Raw genomic sequence first — 22,335 nt, 5'->3', positions numbered from 1 at the left:
AATTAAGTTATAAAAGCGCAAATTAACTCCCAATAACAATTAACGCACAATTAAGTAATAATTAAACATAAAATTGTATATTTGGACATTAAATGCTAAAAATGCAAAAGATGCCTATTTTTGTAATTTTTAATTTTTGTAAAACAAACTCAATTACTAACAATTGTATAATTAAATCCTACATGAAAAATGCGACATATTTTTGTATTTTTTATTAATTTAACAAATAAACATGCACCGACAAACACAAATAATTATCCAAAAATGTCACAAAAATTCTCAAAATTGCACACCAAAGAAAATCATTTTATTTTGAATTTTTTGGGAGTAATTCTCATATAGGGCAAAAATCACGTGCTTACAACTGCAATGACGACCAACAACTTCATATCATACTTTTCACAGAGATGAGTACCGTCTATGAATATTATCGGATGACAACGCACAAAACCATCAATTGTTGGTTTAGATGCCTAAAACACGTATTTGAATATATATTCCGGTATTCCCGAACTACGCTCAAGTTTCCATTCAACAACTGTCCCCAGGTTAAAGTGTTGCAATGCGGTCATGTACCTGGGTAGAGCTGCAAATGACTTATCTCAGTTACCATAAACAATTTCAAACGTACGTTTGTGCCTGAGAAATGCCTTTCTTTTGGTAATGGTATGGTCGTATTCCTGGTGGACGGATGTAATACACTATTTGATCTTGTACCTTATGGACGCTTCAATGTGTGGAATCAGGACAAGAGAAATCAAGTCAACATCCAAGTTGAAGTGATTCCTATTGAATGTGTCCATTTCATAAGTGTGGGTGCCAATATATTTCCCTACTTTCCACAAATCCATTTTCTTCTTGCTCGCACGCAACATCCAATGACAACCCGTAAACCATCTACGGCAAACAACCTTGTATACATCCGGACTTGACTCTCATACCATCATCTCACGACACTCTTTTACGCTGTATATTTTCGCTGCCCTGCTTAGTCGCGCTTTATCAGGAAAAAGCATGCCCTTTGCTAGCACCATTGGTCTAGACTCATCCTACATTGCTGTTCGAATTTCATCAAAATCCCTTGTAAGGGCATCCACATCCGGCATACTAGGCAAATGATCAAGGTAAGGAATATGTCTTGAATGAAACGACACGTGAGACTCGTACACTCTTGGTCTAACGGGGGATGGAGCATGCTCCCTCGTCAAATCATGTCCATCATTCTCTTCTTCCTCATCACCACCCTCATCATGAAAGGGCGTGTCATCTTCGGACTCATCGGTATTGTTGTCATAATTAATGTTCTCTTCCTGACTCTGTGCATCTGCTAGATCCAGATTAAATATGTTGTCTTCGGGAAATTGAGTCAAGACAGGTGGTTCAACTTGCTCGTTTTCACTGCACAAACAACAAAATAATAAGCTACTCAAATTGATAAATACTTTACATATAGCTATATCACTTCACTTACAAGTCGTAATGTGTTGACATTCCATGATGAACATTATCCTGTTGGTGATGACTCTCGGATCGACCACCATGATCCAACACACCAAAACTACGCATATTCCAACTAGGCGTGGTTCATAACTTGTAAAATTCATATCTGGATGTACCCCATGTGGAATATATGAGTGTTAATACAAATTCAATACAACAAAAATAAATATCGTAACACAAAGGAAAATTGAAGTTTACCAGTCGTCTTGTGGATTATGTAAAACATGAGAGAAATTATTTCCTCGCTCCTCATTCGCCCGTGGAGATAAGTTTAGATCCGGCCAATCTTTTTTAGCCGGAACCTGTTCGGCTGAAACTGCTTCAGAATAACCACCCGATGATTAAGGGCTATCCCTGCTTTGCGCAACCTCATTATTGCGAACGTCTTCAACCTTCACGTACTTTCCAATTTTTTTATCAAAATGAATTCCCGGTATTCATCCAGAGTCCCCAAAAAATCTCTCAGAGTTTCATCATCCTCGATGTTAAACTTAGCGTAACTAGCAACCCCTTGCGGAGTGATAGAATACGGATATCTTCCGGTTACTTTAAGGTTCACCAAAAGTTTGCTCACACTTGTTTTATTACACAATAATGATACAAGTCTATCGTACTCCATTGTAAGTGGTAATTTAACATGATTCTGTGGAGATAAACTATAGCTAACTGAGTTATTTGCCACCACAACCCCTCCCCCCCCTCCCCCCTCCCAATATAATGAAACCCTTACTTTTCGCTCTTCAGATATTATGACAAAATGCTTAAGAATTTAACAAGAAGAAAAATTTACTAGGAGTTGAGAATATTTCTAAATGGATTTTTGCAAAACCTTTATCACCTTTAAATAGAGCAATGCCCAATCCGGGGTGGTCGAATTTTTTGAGGTAAAATGCCCTTTTAAAATGTGTTTTACCTATTTGAATTATTGTTATGTCAGTTAAGCGTAGAAAAATTATTGGTGGGCCCACAAAACATGTATAGAATATTTCAAAAATGCGTTTTATATAAAACATGCTTTACCTTAACGTCCAAAACAGACGTTAAAGTAATACGCGCTTGAAAACCGCATTTTATATAGTTTGGTCACTTAATTATTTTTCACTAAAGACCACATTTAGATTTTGGACTCTACTAGGCTGTCCTTTTTATGTTATAAATAAGTTCATTTGCAAATGGTCATTTGAAATTAAAATAACCATTAATTTGACAAATAGACCGATTTACAACTGGTTGTTCAAAAATAGCCCAATTTTAAAAGTAATCGAAATTTAGCTACTTTTCATGTAAAGATAAATCTGAGCAAAAACACTGTTCAAAACCCGAAAAATACGCTAGTATATTATGCTGAAGTTCCAGCATAAGTATACTTGAACTCCAACATATTATACTGGAGTTCTAGGATAAGTATGCTGGAACTCTAGCATAATATGATGGAGTTCCAACATAAGTACACTAGAACTCCAGCAAAATATACTGGAGTTCCAGCAAGTATATCTGTCCAGCATAATATACTGGAGTTTGGAGCACCGGTGCTCCAGTCTCTAGTATATTATACTGGAGCCAACAAAGTATACTAGTCGAGCATAATATGCTGGAGTTAATACACAGGTGCACCAAACTCCAGTATATTATGCTGGACCGGTCTCTGTTGCAGCAAAATAGTGGCTATTTTTTATTGACTTGGTAAACGCTGGCTATTTTTGAATGACCAGTCCGAAAACTGGCTATACCGTGCTATTTTTACGTACTTTTCTATTTCTGTCCAATTTCATACTCCATTGAATATTTGTCAGTGTGTATAAGAATATTAGCAAATACAGTATAATAGTAATATTGAAATTAGTAATGTTGAGATTAGTTATGTTGAGATTATCTTATCAACTATTTGGTTAGGTCATATTAAAAATAAAATGTATTGCATAATTTTTTTAATTATTTGTTTATAAAAATGCCCTCTACATTCTTTGAAAATGATTTGGAAAAAGGTTTTGAAAGGACACTTTTATCTTTATACATGCTTATCCATGTTTTAAATGTTATGGTATTGCTAGTGCCATAGTTTGTTATGTATAAAAGTAACACTGAATATGATGTATAACTAGTACATGTATTAGCTATACATAGTAAAAAAAAAATACAACCAAAGAAATTAATAATATCAAAGTTACAATATGTATTATTTTCTCTAATACATCCTACCAAAGCGAGGAAATGGGCCATCGTATCCCTTTACAATTTCAAAATTTAAAAATTACCTTTTAGATCTCTTATGTGTAAATGACAAATCTCTTATGTGTAAAATCTCCCATATTTATATATAAAAAAGAGAGGTAACATTATAAAACTAAAAATAAATTTGTAAGAAGCCACAAAATTGATTAACTATTTTGGAATTAATTATCCCATATTTCTATGGAGATAAAAAAATCACTATAATTTTGGAATAACTAATCCCGAGATTGATTATATTATAATTTTATCTCAATTAAACGTAAAATAAACTTATTTCAAATTTATTATCGAAATTAATTATACCTTATCTCTTGTACTAGACGAGCCCTTAAAATAATAATAATATGTTAAGGAGATTCTGAGATTTTCTGGTACCACCATTGAATGGCAAAGGGACACCAGTGCAAACTCAAACAGTGACAGCACACCAGGAAAAGGTGTGCTAAAACAAACCAGCCTCGTGGGGGCCTCTTCTGTTTCAAGGCTAGACTCGTGCCCCTCCATTATTCTGTAATTAAATGACAAAAAGGTCCCTTAATGTTTGTGATGGATTTACAATAGCCTCTCCAAAACATTTACGGACACTCTTGGTCCTTTGATTTTACCAAAAGTGAGTGCTTTTGGTCTTCCTAAAATACTTAACAAACTCTACCTGTTAGATCTACCAATAAATTTTTTTAACAAAACATCAGAAAAATCTCGTTAGATTTCAGAAACTGCAACACAAAAATTTACACCAGCTACAACAAATTACGTATACAAAAGATAACAAAACTACACAAGAAAACTGCACCAAACAGTTAGATGTTTAAAATATATTATATATTTGACGAAATGTAAAGGTATTCATTTTAAAGAATCAAAATTGCTACGAGGACTATTTTGCTTTCCAGGGAGCCTTGGAGTAATGATTAAGTTGTTTTATGCGACATATAAGTTATGGATTCGAGCAATGTAATTTTTTTTTGCAACAGGGTGGCTGACGCATCCCCAAACCCTGCCTGAACACATAATACTTTGCTCACCAAACTATCTTTTACTATTTTGCACCTACCCAAACAGGAGGGATCAATTTTTGTCATTTTCTTGGAAATATTTTCGACTTACATTATGACCGTTTGGCTGAATTGGAACCATAGAGTTAATTTATGACCGTTTGAGAAACAATACCACTGACATATTACATAGTACAGAGTACAGTCAAATACTTATATGACAAAAAAGCTTTGCCATTGCTGCTCACTTTCCTAAATCACAGTCCCCTATATTACTATTCTTTTAACACCCATATAGTAATTTGTGTGCTAAATACATAAAATTTTATACATATAAAAAGCCACCCAAAATAGACATTGAGCTCCACCTTGCACCGTCTACTATACCATTTTTCTTGTCTCGAGAACTCCTTTTCCCTATAACAACACCCCTTTTGGAGCTTCTTTGTTAAAATCTCTTCTTTCTTCTTATTCTTCTTACTCACTAGCTCTATTAATATTCTTGAAAAGACAGGGAACAAGAATTTCTTCATAACTTGTTCTAAGTTCTTGGCACAAAACAATCATGGCTACTGCTTTTGTACTGTCTTTAATACTTTTCTTGGCTTTCACTGGTTACTCAAGTAAGCTGCTTGTTGCTACTACTTTCACTTCAAGATTTTTTTTTTTTTTTTTTTTTTTGCATTTTCCATGTGTTTCTTATGACGGGGTTTCATCAGATTTTGCTCTTAGTTTGTGTATCCAACAATTTTTCATTTAAAGATTGAATTTTTAGCTCTCCCACTTCAAGATTCTCTGTTTTCCTGCATTTTCCATGTGTTTCTTCATAAAGGGTTTCACCAGATTTTGCTTTTAGTACTGTATACAAGAATTTCTTATACAAAGTTTGAGTCTTTTTTTTCCTTAACAAAATTTCAATATTTCTGTTTTTTGAGCTGATTTATTTTGGTGGCTTTCTTTTGTTTTGTTTTTCTAGGTGGTGCTAATTACTGTTTGTGCAAAGATGGGGTAGGAGACAGTCTTATGCAGAAGAGCATAGATTATGCTTGTGGAAATGGAGCTGACTGTACTGGTATCCTTCAAAATGGACCTTGTTACAACCCTAACACTATCAAAGATCACTGCAGTTATGCTGTAAATAGCTATTATCAGAAGAAAGCTGCATCTGGTGCAACCTGTGACTTTTCTGGAACTGCAACTTTGAGTTCAAATCCACCATCTTGTAAGTTCCTAAAAGATCTTTTTTTCCTTTGTTTTAACACACTTATTCCTCTCTCAGTCACTGATATTGTTCTTATGTTTAATTTTTTAATCAACAGCCTCTACTTCTGGATGTTATCAGACAACTCCTGGGTATGTTTCTTAAGATTTTGTTGTTTTTGATGCTAGATCTTGTATTTATCTTGTCAATATTGAATGAAGCATCTCCTTAAACTTGCATCTAATTCTCATTTCAAAATCTTTTTGTATTTTCTCAACAAAAAAAGGAAGAGTTTCTCTCCCTTTAGATTGCAGTGAATGCCATTCTTTTCCTAGGGCAAAAATGGTGATAATTCCCCTCGTTTAATTAAAAAATAGAAGGTTCTTTTGGTCCCTTTTTGGCTGGATGATGCTTGCTTCACCTTGTAGCTCATTCTCAATTTGATCTTGGAAAAATATTTTTTTCATGATTTTTCTATAAATACTTAAAGTTCTGTTCTCAGGGTAGGAAAGGACCTATTACAAGAAAAAAAGGTGAACTTTGATGTATGAGTGAATGGTTGGAAGCTTTTCCTAATATAGTGACCTTTTTTCGTGAGGATATAATTAAAGATTGTTGTTGGTGCTGTCACTTGTTTTCTTTTACCTAAATCTATCAATAGTCATTCTTAGTGTCCTAACTGAGACAATAACATTCAAACACAAGATGAGTTAGATTCATCATTATGTATGCCCATGTGACCTGTTTTTGATGTTGATATTATCTGTATTTTAGTGTTGTATTTGTCACTTTCTCCCATTGTCATGACGAAAATCTTTAAGTTGACATTTGTTTCCAGCCATTATGCAATATTTTATAGAACTAAAGTCATTTCCACCATTTCTTTATCATTCATGGAACATGCTTACTCTAGACTATACTATAATAACAACATTAACATGCTTAGTCTGGACACTATAATATAATAACAACATTAACATGCTTACTTTGGACTGTACTATAATGACAACAACATTAACATGGTTAGTCTGGACTATACTATAATAACAACATTAACTACGCCTCAATCTCAAGCAAGTTGGAGACTGTTAGATGAGTTCTCATTGTTTATGTTACTCTATTTAAGCTCGTCTCGTGTACTCGGGACTTTTCTGTTCTATAAAACTAATAATTGAATATAGTGGATGATCTTGTTCTTGCTTCTCTGTTTTTTACTTTATACCAGAAACACTGGCGGAGGTACCACAACTGTACCAGGAACCACAACAAATCCCGGCACCGGCACCGGGACTGGGACTGGCACGGGCACTAGCACCGGCACTGGGACTGGCACGGGAACTACAACAGGTATTAACAATCCTACTTTTGGGCTAGGACCAACAGGAAGTGGTGGCTACAATCCAGATGGCAGTGGCACAGAGACTCTTCATCAAAATACTGTCTTTTTCACTATAGCCATTTTGTTTACAAGCTTGGTATTCTTAAGACTCTAAAGAAAATGATGAATGTGAGGCAGTAAATGAAGGAAGTTTTGTTTGAGAAGATAATGTGGACTTTTGGCACAAAGTATGGGTAGCCACTTTCAATGGTCAGCAGGGGAGAATCATCTGGACACTTCCACTTGGACTTCTTTTTATTTCTTTCTTTTGTTTGTTTTCTTCTTGTTCTTTCTCCATCTTCTTCGCTCCTTTAGTGAGTGAAAAAGTTTGGAATTAGATTCCCTTTTGAAAGTGTTGGGGATGTGGCTGTTTCTGGGGTAGTAATGTACTAATGTAGAAGAATCTGATCTCTTCTTTTTAGATTTTCCTTTTTGTATATCTGGAGAGTAGAGACATAAGGCTGTATTGTTTATTTTAGAGATGTTATCAATGAGTACTCACTACCCTACCCCATCTCTGGTAAGATTAGTGCATCTCTGTATTAAAAATATAACCCTTCTTTTCCCTGTCCATCTGTCTTTTAGTGTTTTCTATTCTTTCATCTTGTTTCTTTGTGCGTGTATATAGAGAATATTAGCAAGTATAATTGAAAATCCCACTTAAAGAAATGCAGGAATAGGTTTAAGTATCCAAGTGTCAAGTGAAAGGAATCTTGGTTTTTCACAAGAGAATAAACCAAACAAGTGTGTCTCCTTCCAATTTCTTTACCTTACCCTTTTTGAATGCATCTTAATTCTTTCATGAGAAACCAAACAAGGTTTCCTTCTAGTTTCTTTACTTTGACCTTTTTGGCGGCACCTTACATGAAGGACAAAAGCTACTTAAAATTTTTTAGGGTTGTTTGGTTGGGAAATAAGTTATCCCAGGATCTGGAATTAGTTATACCACCCTTTTATAGGGATAAAAAATATTACAATCCCGGGATAACTAATCTCGAAATTAGTTATACCACAATTTTATCCCAAACATGCAATAAACTCATCTCGATTTTAAATTCGAAATTAATTATCCCTTATCTCTCATGCCAAACGAGCCCTTAATGTATTTTAGCACTCAATGGCGTGAGTAGGATCAATGAGGTGAATGAAAATCATGAGAAACCAATGTTCAAAATCTTGTAGAAACAAAAGAGTTAGATGATCGTTTTTCATATGCTCAAGCTTTGGTAATCAGAGTATTTTAGTATATAAGCTGATGAAAAATAAAAATTTATTAAATGCAACAGTCCTGGTTCAAGCTGGTACAATTACTACTTTTAGGGCTCGTTTGGTATGAGGGATAAGGAATAATTAATCCCGGAACTAAATTTAAAAAGAGTTTATCCCATGTTTGGTTGGTAGAAAATTATGGTATAATTAATCCCGGATTTTAGTGTTTTTTTATCCTCATGAAAAGGTGGAATAATTAAACTCGGGATAACTAATCCTGGGATAACTTCTTTCCAACCAAACAACCCCTTAGGTGCTAAAATAAAATTTTCAAAGCAAGAACTTTTGACCTTAACGTAAGATGTAGGCAAAAGGCAGACTGGTAAAGAATCTGGAAGGAGAACTCGTTTGGTTTCATTAAAAAAGAAAAAGGGCAGCCCGGTACTGTATGTAATCTTACCATTTATGCAGGAGGCTGTTTCCACGGCTCGAACCCGTGACCCCCTGGTCACATGCCAACAACTTTACCAGTTACGCCAAAGTTTCCCTTCGTTTGATTTCATTTAAAAAAAAAAAACCCTTCCAAAGGTTGTTTCACTTGGATGGTGGCTCCAATGCACATGCACGACATCTTTCAATGAGCCGGACCTTATTATGATGTAATAAAGGATAATGACTTGAGAACTACTTTTATACACCAGTAACAACCTTTGAACTTTATGGATAGAGGCGGATCCAGGATTTGAGGCTTATGGGTTCCTACCGTAATTTCAAATGAATATGCAATAATAACTGAGTTCACAGTCAGATATTTACCAATATTTAGTGAGTTTCTTAATATAAATACAGGGTCTACGCAAGAGTTACTAGGTTCCCGGGAACCCGTAGTCTATGCACTAGGTCCGCCTCTGTTTATGGAGAGCCCCCTTTGAAAATGATAGCATGTGAAATGTCGTACTTTTGTTGCACAACAAGGATCTGTTAACAGCAATAGTTCACTATTCCTGGTCTAAGAATGTAGGTTAAGTTGGGATATGCATCAATCACAATACCTTCACTAATCAAATAAGTTCAAAGGGGTAACTGGTAATTGACATATAATAAGATCAGCATCACCAACTCCTCACATCCACTATCTGTATACACTCTTGCATCATAAGCTTAGAAGAGAACCAGATCCCAACATAATAAAAAACAGCCAGAAAACATGTACATAGCTCGGGTTCCGGAACCCATGCAGAATGCAGACAGAAAATACTAGCGACATCTATCTTTCAACAAACTGTCCAGCAATATCCCTTGACTAAGTTACTATAGTTTCTTATCCCCAAGATACGTTATTCTAATTGCCAATATCACAAAAAGATTTCTGATTTCTAGAGATAACATCTTAAACTACCTCTAGTATTCACTGCTAATTCGAAATGTTCCTGAAACTACCATGGTACCTGGCATGAAGCTCTAATAGGAGTGATGTAATCCTAAATACTATATTATACAAGAAAGGTTCACCACTGCATCAAGGTGCAAGCTATGATTTACCAGGCATAGATTCCAGCTCCAAATATTGAAGAACTGAAAGAACCATGTTGAAGAATGCTAAGATATTCAGCTAATTACACTGCTTAGGTAATCAGTTTATTACATTTCTGTACTGGATGCCAAAGCACATTCAATAAGTAGGCAATAAGGCTGATGGTGCTCACTGGAAACTGACCTCATCTTTGAGTAGAATCAGGAAGTTAGATCTCCACATGTGGGGTGTGCTAACAATCTGCTTGTAGAAGTACCAGTAATCAAACAGTAACAGAGATGGTGGAGACAGAGTCAGGATTTGCCCTTTGTGATTGATCAGAGCGAACGAATTCCACGATCAACCTGGAGACAGCATCGGGCTTCTCCACATGAGGGATATGGCCGCACTTTGGTATTTGGCGTATAATAGCATTTGGCAGTTCACAGTGCAATCTCTGCGCACATAAGAGTCAACGGACACTTTAGTAATACTTATGAACCATGTATTTGGCTGCTACAAGCCGACAGGTTTCTATTGTTACAAACTTGAAAGAAACATACCACTCCGAGCTTGTAGTCAATTATCTGATCGTCTTCACCCCATATTATTAGTGTTTTCTGCTTGACCTGTATAACAACCCTCCTGCTCATGAGAACATTGTAGAATTTTCCACAGCAACAAGAAGAAAAACAGAAGATGATATGGAGAATGGAAATACATCTAGCAGAACACATCTTTAAGCAATGGAGCAGCAGAATCAGAAGCGGCGCAAATTCAATCAGCCCTAAGACCTACTAAATTGGTTCCATAGAAAATTCTGGGGGCTACAGATGGAGAAATTTACTATAACACTGGTCTCATTTACATACCATACAATTAATTTATTGACGTCTAAAACTAATAGGTTTGCAATTCCAAGAGAAGTTACATGAAGTTTGCAGTTAACACTTTAGACTCACGGCATATCAATTGTCTGGTCTGTTTTAACCAATACAACAGACAGAATTTTTCTTACTAAAACAGATTAATATAATTAAAACTAGTGGGCAGGAGTTCCTGTATTTTGACTACAACAATTGCATGCCCAAATGGCAACCATATTAAGATGAAACTAATAAGATTAAAATCATTATTGCTAGTCCCCAACTCTCCATTATCAAATCATTGCCTATCAAATCCAACAAGATAATGTTGCTTGATATTAGAGTCAATGCAAAACAGGAGCAACAGAAGGTCGTAACAGATATGTCTATATAGGAAGTGCTTAAGAAAATTTAGTAAATTTGCACATACATGTTCTATCTGAGAAACAACATTGTAACCTCCGCTGATCATGAAATTCACTGTTGCATCCTCCCACCAAGGTAACAAACAATGTAAGCGGCCAATCTAGATAGAAAACCAGATAATCAGGATATTACACCTTGCGTTAAATATATGCCAGAACATCGATCAGTACGATCTTTAGGTTTCTGAAGATTACGGGGGTCAAAACTTACATTAGTCCAGTCTATGCAGGTACTCAATGGTAAGCCATTGAAAGTTAATGATGTTGCATATAAGCGAAGTGGAACACTTTTCAACAAGTAGATCTGCAGCAGGTTTGTTGTCAGATTAGCAGAAAAAACAAGAAATACAGATGGTGGATACTTGCGGAATGCTGAAGAAACATATCTGAGTACATGTTATATCTGTGATCTTTCCATTGAAATTAATGGTAAGAGTTCTTTATTTCTTAAATCAATTAAGGGACGATCATCATTAACAATTTCTTTTTTTTTTGTTGTTGTGAAGTTTCTCTGTTTTTTATTTTTTTAGTTTGCTAATAATCAGAAATCATGTTGTCACTAAACCACAAACCTTATAACATATAAGTGCAGTTACATCAAATAATCCAATATGAGTAGAATGTATCCCTTTGTTTTAAGAGGAGTAGGAGGGAACTCACCCCAGCATAAGCTACTGCTTTAGGTAAGGTTGCAAGGTTTCCTGTACCTTCCGCATAAACACTTGCATCGATTAAAACCAGCCTATCCACCTATAACAGTAAAAGCTACTTTAGAGTAAGACATAATGATACCCCCTTCATAATAGAAAATAAACTATAAAATCTGGATAGGCATTCACAGTTATCGAATGTACTTACTGCTTCTGGATAGTTGACAGAGAAGTCAATGGCAACAGCAGATCCAAGACTCGGTCCGACAAGTACCATTGGCCTCTTGATGTAGGTAGACCACAACTGAAAGATAACAGGGACTGAAAAATTTAAAAACGAGTAAATGGAAGATTCTTTCAGAATATCCGAGTAATTCTTTGAGATGGCCTTTCGGAGGGAGACCTACCTTTTAGTGGTTTCTACAGACAAACTTAGACAAGTAAACAATATTTCCATAATTTCCTAGGGTAGGACTGTGCCTAGTAAGTAAGGGTGCCCCTTCATAATGCTACTTAACTATGGTATATATCATACCACTGCACAATGTGGTATAACTTTGGCACGTGCACCTGCATACTAAGTATTACCACACTACTACGAAAAAACTGAATGTGAGTTTTACCTTAATTTTGAACGTAGAATTGCAACTTTACATTTTAGAATGTGTAGTAAAGAGATCATTTACAACCTTCCAATTTTGTATGCACTAAATTAGGACATTTATTTTAAAATCAGTAGGTACCTGGTAAAGATGATCACGCTTGGAAGCTACATCACATGATGGAAGCCTTTCTTTGATATCACAGGAAACAAAACGATACAAAACCATGAGCAAGTCTTCAGTCTTTGTTTGCAAAATCCTTTTTGAAAAAATGAAAAACCGGGAAAGAACTAGGGCAAGACAATGTACCTAAATCAGAGAAACCCCATCCAAGGATATCAACTGCCCATGTCTCCAGCCCAGCCTCCTCAAGCATCGGAAATGTGTACCTCCACTCTAAACATGAGCTGAACAATGAGGTATAATGAACAACAGGCACAACAAGAGAAAGTGGTCAGAACTATTAGCTTAGCATGCGGCATACCTATCAAAACCATGGAGCAGCACGACTGGGTTGGCAGAGTTCTGTTCTTTTGGCTTCACACAACTACTCAAGACACAACCCTTTGATAAGTTTACCTAAAATGAAGCTGGATCATCAAACTAAAGCAGTAACCAGAGCTTTATAAAGAAAGAAAAAAAAATTGAATTCAGGGCGAGATATTAGATATCTGAGTTTAGGACTATTAGAAGGAAAACACACACAGAAGAAAAATGATTAAGTCGCATATCAGAGGTGGGCATCTCTGTGGCAATGGATACACAACCGCAATTGGGTGCACCCACACCCGCTGCATTCGGCTCCTGTGTGTGTGTACACAAAAATATTTTTACGATATACATTCATAGTAAGCTGCACGCATTGTCACAAAGTAGTCTGTGTTGTATCAGTCAACGCCCAAAGTCTTAAAATCCTGGATCAGCCTCCACTATAGATTGTTCCTAAACAATCACGAATAAGTAAAAAAAACACTCCCTGCTTCCCAAATTTATGATACTCCCTCCATTTTAGGATGTCCCGATATGTTTGACACCATTTCATTTTTATACAGTTTTCACGACTTTCAAGAAGTAAAGTTCATTAAAGTATCCAAATTTTAGACTTGGATGTTTTCTCTATAAAATTAACTTAACGATGACTTTAACTTTTCTTTTTTTGATAAGGAACTATTTCTTTAATAATTTTGTGAACTATCATAAAAAAATTATTGAAGTCAATTAACATCTTAAATTCTAGGTCCAGTGCAATACCGTTATATAAAATGAGATGGAGGGAGTAAAAATTACTTAAGAAGATTTTGTGGGGGGGGGGGGTTGGTCTCTTGTACTTTTTAACCTAATCCATATCTAACATCCACATGCAGAGTCATAAAAATAACCCCTCTAGCTTCCATAATGTAACCAGAAGAAGAGACATAAAAGTTACCCCTGTAGCTGCCATAAGAACGTGCATGCATTTACAGCTGATTTTAGGTTCTAAAGCACTAAATTTGCAAACTACCTATGTGTTCATATAAAGCACAAACTTTGCCGTTGTTGCATGTCAATTCTTCATGCACTTAACAAAATTTTACCCATCCACACATAACCTATTTCACCAAAAAAGGTACAGAATTTGCCCCAATTGAATCCCAATTCTTCATGCACTTTGAAATTCTACTCTTTACTCAACAACCAAAATGCGAATAACATAACATATAAAGAAAAACATCTAGGGAAATTAGCACTTTTAGTCCCTCAAATATTGACAAAATTCTGATTTTGGTCCTTGTTTTTGCTGGTTAAGCACATTCAGCACTTTTGACCATTATTAGGTGTTAAACCACTTAATTACCGATGTGTTAAGTTTGTAATGTTATCCCATATTTGAGAGCAATATATTTCTAAAAATAGTCTAAATATCACATAATTCCTATATAAACCAAAGCCAGACATGTTAGTTAATTGAAGGTTAAATGTGCTTCGCCAAATATTACAAGGATCAAAACCATAATTTACGAAGAACTGAGGGATCAAAAACTGCAATTATCCCAAAACATCTAGAAATCATCCCAAAAGAAGATTGAGTAGCACATTTTGAAAGTAACAAAGAAATGAAAAGCGTACAGGTAGTCTTTCAATTCGTGAAGCCAATTTTCTAGCAGAAGAGTCTTTGATATTCTCGACTTGTTTAGGAAGAAAATCCGGAAATTCAGCAGCTCGGATCCTTAAACGCCTCGAAATGGAGAATCTTACGTTGGGTCCAATTAGAGCAAGTGATGTTGGAAGAGCAACACCAGCTCTGGTTGAGAGCATTGAAAGCATAATAGCGGCTCAGCCCTGCACGGTGGCTCTGGTTCTCTACTACTCATACAGAGAAAGAAGAGCACAACTGATAACTGTAACAAGGCTAGGGCCTTACACTTACAATCACGAGTAGGCGCCGAGATAATACTCGGCCATGTCATCATGTGGCCGCGTTTCACTTTTTTTTTTCACATAGAAAAAAATAATAACTTGACAGAACACGAAATTTAAAATATAAAATAATTATTTATTATGATTTTAATTAGTTAAATGGTGTTTAACATGCCAAAAATATGTCTTAAGCATATAATATTTTATTTTTTTTAAAAGAATGTCGCTAAGGAGACGGATTTAAGATTTTGTGAATATAGGTGCAACACTAAAAAAGTGGGAAAAATAGCATTAAGTGGGAGTTGATTCATGTTCCTCTAGGTGAATAACTCAATATTAAACCAAGTGCACCCTTAAGTCTTTTTGAAGCATGAGTGCCAACATATAATATTAGACAAATTCTAGGGGTTCACGTGCCCATGATTTGGGCTATACATCCGCCCCTGTGACACTAAGGATAAAATATAAAGTTGTGTCATTTTTTTTAAAAAGTAACTACGAAAAATAAAATATATAAACTTAAACAGAAGAAGTTGTGGTGGTAACAAAAACCAATGATTTAAGGATTTTAAGTTCATGAAACTCTAATTTCAATTATAATTAGCCAATGGATATGAACGAAGATACAGAGATAGAATCAACTCAAAACAACAACAATAATAATATACCCAATATAATCCCATATTGTGGGGTCTGAGAAGGGTGTTGAATACGCAGACCTTACCCCTACCTTGTGGAGATAAAAAGGTTGTTTCCAATAGATCTTCGGCTAAGGAAACTAGAAAGCATAAGCACCACATTAATGAAAAGAAAAACATGAAGGAACAACACCGAGAAGTCATATAAAAGCAGCATAAATAACAAGAAAATAGTAAGATGACCAAAATGCAAGAAACGACAAGTAGTCATAAAAACTTACTACCAACAGAAAGCGAGAATGCGTACTAATACTACGATATTAACAATCTAGCCTACCTAACCTACTACCCTAATCCTCGACCTCCATATTTTCCTATCAAGGGTCATGTCCTCGGTCTGTAGCTGCGCCATGTCTCACTTCTCCCCAATTCTTCTTCGGCCTACCTCTGCCTCTCCCTAGGCCCTCCAATGTCAACCTCTCACACCTCCTTACCTCTGCCTCTCCCTAGGCCCTCCAATGTCAACCCCTCACACCTCCTTACCGAGGCGTCTGTACTTCTCCTTACATGTCCAAACCATCTAAACCTCGTTTCCGCCCTACCTTGTCCCAAATAACTTCATTCCTAATCCTGTCTAACCAATTGAATTGAATTTCTTAATGACTGTTTGAAATGAATAAATTAAGGATTGAATAAATATCCAATAACATATCTCCAATACATAATATTATAGAGAAACTAAACATTTACTTACTATCTTTTAAGTGAGATCTAATCCGACAAGTATTATGTAAATTGTAGGCATATAAAACTTAAAATTGAACGAATTTGATAATAATATAAAACTTAAAATCGACAAATATTTATGTACATTTAACTTTCTTTATTTAAAGAAAAATTTACTTTATTTAACACATATCATTCAACTTGCTTTACTAGCACACCTATCATTCAACTAACAGTGCATGAAACACCAATATGCCTTAACTAAGATATTGTAGTGTCTCATCCTCAAGTCTTTATTACACAATACAACTACCCTCTACTATTCACTGCTATTTCGAAATGTTCCTGAAACTACCACGATTACTGGCTTGAAATGTTCCTGAAACTACCATGATTACTGGCTTGAAGCTCCGGCCACATAAGAGTGATATTATTCAAGATATATTACACAGCAAAATTTCAGAACTGCTCCAAGCTCCTCTTGTTCTTTTTTTTTTCCTTTCGGAAATAACAGTGGTCTCTAGGCCAGCTTGTGCAATTTGACAATGTCACCAGGTACCTTTAACTCCCAACAGCATAGATACCGAATTACTCTGTGCTCACGAAGGCTTGCACTGCTCCATGCTATTATTCACCGACCATAAACTTCAGCTCTATATTGGAGAGAAACTGAAAGAAACATGTACCAGAATGCTATAGTATTCAGCTAATTACACAGCTTAAGTATTCACTTTTTTACACTTCAGTACTGAATACCAAAGCACCTTCAATATATGGATAATAAGGCTAATGTTGCTCAAAGAATGAAAGCATAGTTCACTATTGAAGCTGGCCAACTAACCTCATCACTATGTAGAATCAAGAAGTCAGATCCCCAAATGAGATAGCATATGCTAACTATTTGCTTGTACAAGTAACCATTAATGAAGCAGGAACAGAGATGGCGGAGACTGAGTCAAGCTTTTCCCTTCATGATTGATCAGAGTGAATAAATTCCAAAATCAACCTGGAGACAGCATCAGGCTTCTCCACATGAGGGATATGACCACACTTTAGTACTTGGCAGATAATAGCATTTGGCAGTTCACAATGCAATCTCTGCACACATAAGAGTCAATGGACACTTTGGTAATACTTATGCACCACGTATTTGGCTGCTACAAGCCAACAGGTTTCTACTCTTACAAACTTGAAAGAAACATACCACTGCGAGCTTGTAGTCAATAATCTGATCATCTTCACCCCATATTATCAGTGTTTTCTGCTTGACCTGTATAACAGAACTCCTTCCAGTATGAGAATACTGTAGAGTTCTCCATAGGGACAGAAGAAAACCAGTAGACAACATAGGAAATGGAGCTAGAAGAAACAATCTTGGTGCTATAAAAGCAGAAGCAAGTGTGGATCAATCAGCCGCAATTCTACTAGAATGATCCGCCAAAAAATTAGTATGAGGGCCCTAGAGATCAACGGTAACTCCAGTGTAAATTATTACCAAACCAATAATATTGATGATGTCTACAACTAATAAGTTTGGAATTTCAAGAGAAGCTCATAGGTGTTTGCAGTCCAAAATAACTGTGATAAGTATACATGATACTTCCTTTTTTCTTTCTAGAAATGGATGTTTCTTGGGACAACCCAAAAAGGAAAACCGATAATTAATTGGGTAGAAAGAGGAATATGAAGCAAGTGACATGGTTTCCACCTAATAGACGCGTGGTTGAGGCGAACACGTGAACTTCTCAGTATGCCGATTTGCTGGATGGACAAGAATTTGGCATCTCACTTTTCTTTCTAGTCTGTTTTGACAATATAACACAAGATTTTACTTACTACAACAGATTTTCAAAATTAACCATTCGGCAGGAGTTTCTGTATTTGGACTCCAACATTGCATAAATGACTACAACAACGGCCCAGTATAGTCCCACAAGTGGGGTCTGGGGAGGGTAATATGTACGCAGACCTTACCCCTATCCCGAGGGGCAGAGAAGCTGTTCCCACAATTGCATAAATGACTAGTAAGATTATATTTTTTACCGCTAGCCCCACAACATCTTTTACAGCAAGAACATGTTGCTCGATACCACAGTCATGAGAAAAGAAATTATAAAAGGTGGCAACAGGCATGTCTATATAGGAAAAAATTAAAGATTATTTAGTCAATTTCTACATACATGTTGTATCTGATCAATGACATTGTAACCTCCACTGATCATGAAATTCACTGTTGTATCCTCCCACCAAGGTAATAAACAATGTAGACGACCTATCTGGATAGAAAACCATGTAATTAAAAGGTCTGATAAGACAAGTAGTGCAGACGCACATTTCGGACATCTGAGCTCCACGACTTTCAGGTTTCTTAAAGATCAGAGGGTCGATACTTACATTAGTCCAGTCTATGCAGGTATTTAATGGTAAGCCATTGAAAGTCAATGATGTTGCGTATAAACGAAGTGGTATGCTTTTCAACAAGTAGACCTGCAACAAGTTTGTTGTCAAGATAGTGAAAACAATAAGAAATATAGATGGAAGATACTCAAAGAATGCTGTAAATATATTTGGATACATGTTATATCCATGATTTGGATCAGAATCTTTCCAGTAGAAGACTGAATGATAACTTGATATCCGATGTATCTAGTATGAGTTATTTGGGGTTTTGCAGCTTCAAGGGAAAGATCTGACGAACAAACAGTGTCACTATACAAGGGGTGCTAATCTTTGGATCAGTTAAGCTGATCATCATTTACGATTCTCCTTTTCTTTCAAGCTTATCATAAATCAAGTTCTTGGTGAAACCACAGTCTAAGTTGATATAGATGTTCATTTAAATCAAACGGTCAAAATAGGAGTAGACTGTATCCCTTTATTTTAAGAGGACTTGGAGGGGACTCACCCCAGCATAAGCTAATGCTTTTGGTAAGGTTGCGAGGCTTCCTGTACCTTCCGCATAAACACATGCATCGATTAAAACCAGCCTATCCACCTATCAAAGTAAAACCTACTTCAGAGTAAGCCATAAAATGATACCTCCTTAATAATAGAAAATGATCTATAAAATCTGTATAGGGATTCACAGTTATTTAATGTACTTACTGCTTCTGGATAGTTGACAGAGAAGTCAATAGCAACAGCAGATCCAAGACTCGGTCCGACAAGTACCATTGGCCTCTTGATGTAGGTAGACCACAACTGAGAAAAAAACAAGACTGGATATTCAAAGCAAGTAAATGGAAAATTCCTTCGAAAATTTAATACAACAACAAACCCAATGTAATCCCATAAGTGAGGTCTGGGGAGAGTAGTGTGTACGCAGATCTTACCCCTACCTTCGAAAATTTATTATCAGACTAATTCTTCAACATGGCCTTACAGTTATTAAACTTTTTAGTGGTTTCTACAGATAAACTTAGACAAGTAAATACTACTTCCATAATTTCCTAGTGTAGGACTGTGCTGAGTAAGAAAGGGTCCCCCCATAATGCTGCATAACTGTGATATCATACCACTGCACAATGGGTTACAACTGTGGTATGCGCCCTTGCATAGCAAGTATTATAGTAAACTACCAAAAAATAATTGAATGTGACTTTTAACTTAATTTTGTACTTCGATATGGTACTTAATTTGTACTTATGTATGCTATTTTACATTTATTAGAATGTCTAATAAAAGAGACTAATTCCAACATTTGAAGTTTGTGTGAACTAGATTAAAAGGGCATCCCGGTGCACAAGGCATCTTGCATTCACGCAGGGTACGGGGAAAGGCCGCACCCCAAGGGATGTGATGTAGACAGTTCATTAGTGTCTGCTTCCACGGCTTAAACCCACCTATAGGTCACACGGAGACAACTTTACCGTTGCTCCACGGCTCCCCTAGATTAAGACATATAATTCATAAGATCAGCAGGTACCTGGTACAGATGATCACGCTTGGAAGCTACATCACACGATGGAAGCCTTTCTTTAAAATCACAAGCAAACAGAAAGAGATGAAACCGTAAGCAAGTCTTCAGTTTTTGTTTGCAGAATCTTTCTGGAAAAATGAAAATCAGGAAAGAACTAGGACAATACTATTTACCTAAATCAGAGAAACCCCATCCAAGGATATCAACTGCCCATGTCTCCAACCCAGCTTCCTCAAGCAATGGAAGTGCGTACCTCCACTCTAAACATGTGCTGAACAATAAGGTTTGATGAACAACAGGATCACAACAAGAGAAAGTGGTAAAAACTATTACCTTAGCATGAGGCATACCTATCAAAACCATGGAGAAGCACAACTGGATTGGCCTCTGTCTGTTCTTTTGGCTTCACGCAACTACTCATGACACAACCCTTCGAAAAGTTTACCTAAATGGACCAGCAATGAAGCTGAACCGTCAAGGCAGTAACTAGAACCTTATAAAGGAAGAGAATGATGGATTTCAATACAAAACAGGAGAAACAAGATATTTAGATATCTGAGTTTAAGGATTAAAAGGAAAATACATACACAAGAACACTGATTAAGTTGCAGATCATGGGTGGTTACCACTATGGGTCTATGGCAGCAGGTATACTACTGCAAAGGTTGCACCCTTACCTGCTGCATTCATCTAGGTATGTGTGTGTGTGTAATATATATGTGTAAAATGTAAATATATATATTCATATTAATTTCCGTGCATTGTCACGAGGTAGTATGTGCAGCAGTATTGACTCTGTTTTAAAATTTTGGTTTATTCCTAAAAAACCATGACTAAATAGAAAATACTCCCTCCTTCCAAATATATGATAACTCCTTCCCATTTAGGATATTCCAAAAGTTTTTGACACTATATCATTTCTGTAAAATTTTCACAACTTTCAAGAAATAAAGTTTATCAAACTATTCAAACTTTAGACTTGGATGTATTGTTTCCTCTATAAAAAAAAATTCAACCATTACTTCAATATTTCTTTCAAATTTCAGGTCCAAGCAAATACCTTCATATAAATTTGGATGGGGGAGTAAACAATTATTAACTACTTATGAAGAAATTTACATTAAAAAAAATTTGTTCTCCAACACCCCCAAGTAGAGACATCAAATAGCCCTTATGTCCAAGTCTTGGTGGGCATACTAATGGGAGGTAGCAGCTAAACCAGAATAGTCAGAGGTACACACAAGCTCACTTGAACACCATTGTCATAAAAACATCAAAATAGCCTGTCTAGCTACCATAAAAACCTGCATGCATGGTGCAATTCTTGTTCTTGTACTACTGATTTAGGTTCTAAAACACTAAATTTGCGACCTATGTGTTAGTATTTGTCCAAAGCAACAAAATTTTACTCATCAAAACAGAACCCATTTCACAAAAAGTACAGATTTTGCTCCAGGTGATTCCCAATGCTTCATGCAACATTGAAATAGAAAAAAGATACAGAAATCATTAAAGAAAATAGCACATTTTGAAGCTAATAAAAAGAGGGAAAAACATACTGGTAATCTTTCAATTCTTGAAGCCAATTTTCTAGCAAAAGGATCTTTAATATTCTCCACTTGTTTAGGAAGAAAATCCGGAAATTTACCAGCCCATATTCTAAAAGGCTTAAAATTCCAACATTTTCTTTTGGATCCAATTCCAAAGAAAAGTGTTGGTGGCGGAGCACCACCAGCTCTGGCTGAGAGAACTGTTAGCATAGTGGCATTGGGTTTTCTGCTACTCATACATACATACAAAGAAGAAGAGTGAGTAGCCATTATTATATGTCGGTACTTGCCTACTCGGGTGTAATTGGATTTGACATTTGTTCTAAAAAAATCAGGAGAAAGTTCAGCAATGTGGCTGTACATGCATTTCACGTTTTCTTTTAGTTTAATTTTCCCGCTTCCTATGATTAAATTAATGTAGAAAAGTCAAAATATTGAAAAATAGGATTTTTTTTCAAACCAAAATACACCCACATACTATGGGGTGGTTTGGTAGGGTGTACCGTTCCCGTTTGGCCAAAGATTTCGGGGAGA

General features: G+C 36.0%; 4 protein-coding genes across 8 annotated transcripts; 1 reads left to right on the top strand and 3 right to left on the bottom strand.

The window, feature by feature from the left end:
• Nucleotides 1–347: 347 nt before the first annotated feature.
• LOC142174860 (uncharacterized) lies at nucleotides 348–2,151 on the bottom strand. Its single transcript, XM_075241239.1, has 2 exons — nucleotides 1,472–2,151; nucleotides 348–1,398 (listed from the first exon to the last, which is right to left on the bottom strand). The coding sequence occupies exons 1-2, from the start codon at nucleotides 1,564–1,566 to the stop codon at nucleotides 1,050–1,052; spliced, it is 444 nt and encodes a 147-aa protein (XP_075097340.1). The 5' UTR covers nucleotides 1,567–2,151; the 3' UTR covers nucleotides 348–1,049.
• Nucleotides 2,152–5,053: 2,902 nt separating this feature from the next.
• Nucleotides 5,054–7,800, top strand: LOC107813557 (PLASMODESMATA CALLOSE-BINDING PROTEIN 2-like). The gene is made up of 4 exons (XM_016638838.2): nucleotides 5,054–5,350; nucleotides 5,704–5,949; nucleotides 6,047–6,080; nucleotides 7,154–7,800. The coding sequence occupies exons 1-4, from the start codon at nucleotides 5,293–5,295 to the stop codon at nucleotides 7,419–7,421; spliced, it is 606 nt and encodes a 201-aa protein (XP_016494324.1). The 5' UTR covers nucleotides 5,054–5,292; the 3' UTR covers nucleotides 7,422–7,800.
• Nucleotides 7,801–10,082: 2,282 nt separating this feature from the next.
• On the bottom strand, nucleotides 10,083–14,984 carry LOC107813556 (alpha/beta hydrolase domain-containing protein VTE7). The gene is made up of 10 exons (XM_016638837.2): nucleotides 14,678–14,984; nucleotides 13,056–13,150; nucleotides 12,881–12,978; nucleotides 12,713–12,762; nucleotides 12,178–12,273; nucleotides 11,980–12,069; nucleotides 11,531–11,623; nucleotides 11,325–11,420; nucleotides 10,592–10,657; nucleotides 10,083–10,485 (listed from the first exon to the last, which is right to left on the bottom strand). Exons 1-10 carry the CDS (start codon nucleotides 14,873–14,875, stop codon nucleotides 10,312–10,314), a joined length of 1,056 nt encoding a protein of 351 aa, XP_016494323.1. The 5' UTR covers nucleotides 14,876–14,984; the 3' UTR covers nucleotides 10,083–10,311.
• Nucleotides 14,985–17,232: 2,248 nt separating this feature from the next.
• LOC107813554 (alpha/beta hydrolase domain-containing protein VTE7-like) lies at nucleotides 17,233–22,124 on the bottom strand. 5 transcript variants are annotated; one of them, XM_016638835.2, is made up of 10 exons: nucleotides 21,811–22,119; nucleotides 20,602–20,696; nucleotides 20,425–20,522; nucleotides 20,258–20,307; nucleotides 19,438–19,533; nucleotides 19,238–19,327; nucleotides 18,727–18,819; nucleotides 18,513–18,608; nucleotides 17,537–17,602; nucleotides 17,233–17,430 (listed from the first exon to the last, which is right to left on the bottom strand). In XM_016638835.2, the coding sequence occupies exons 1-10, from the start codon at nucleotides 22,069–22,071 to the stop codon at nucleotides 17,302–17,304; spliced, it is 1,074 nt and encodes a 357-aa protein (XP_016494321.1). In that variant the 5' UTR covers nucleotides 22,072–22,119; the 3' UTR covers nucleotides 17,233–17,301. The 5 variants fall into 5 exon arrangements, 4 of the variants coding, with proteins under 4 accessions (XP_016494321.1, XP_075095963.1, XP_075095964.1 ...); XM_075239862.1 differs by having other exon boundaries at nucleotides 20,602–20,744; nucleotides 21,811–21,948; XM_075239863.1 differs by having other exon boundaries at nucleotides 20,602–20,717; nucleotides 21,811–21,938.
• Between the last annotated feature and the right edge of the window lie 211 nt (nucleotides 22,125–22,335).

Source organism: Nicotiana tabacum, chromosome 20, assembly GCF_000715075.1.
Source record: "Nicotiana tabacum cultivar K326 chromosome 20, ASM71507v2, whole genome shotgun sequence".
Taxonomy (NCBI): domain Eukaryota; kingdom Viridiplantae; phylum Streptophyta; class Magnoliopsida; order Solanales; family Solanaceae; genus Nicotiana; species Nicotiana tabacum.
Note: the sequence above shows the minus strand (reverse complement) of the source record. Positions and strands in the feature narration are given on the sequence as shown.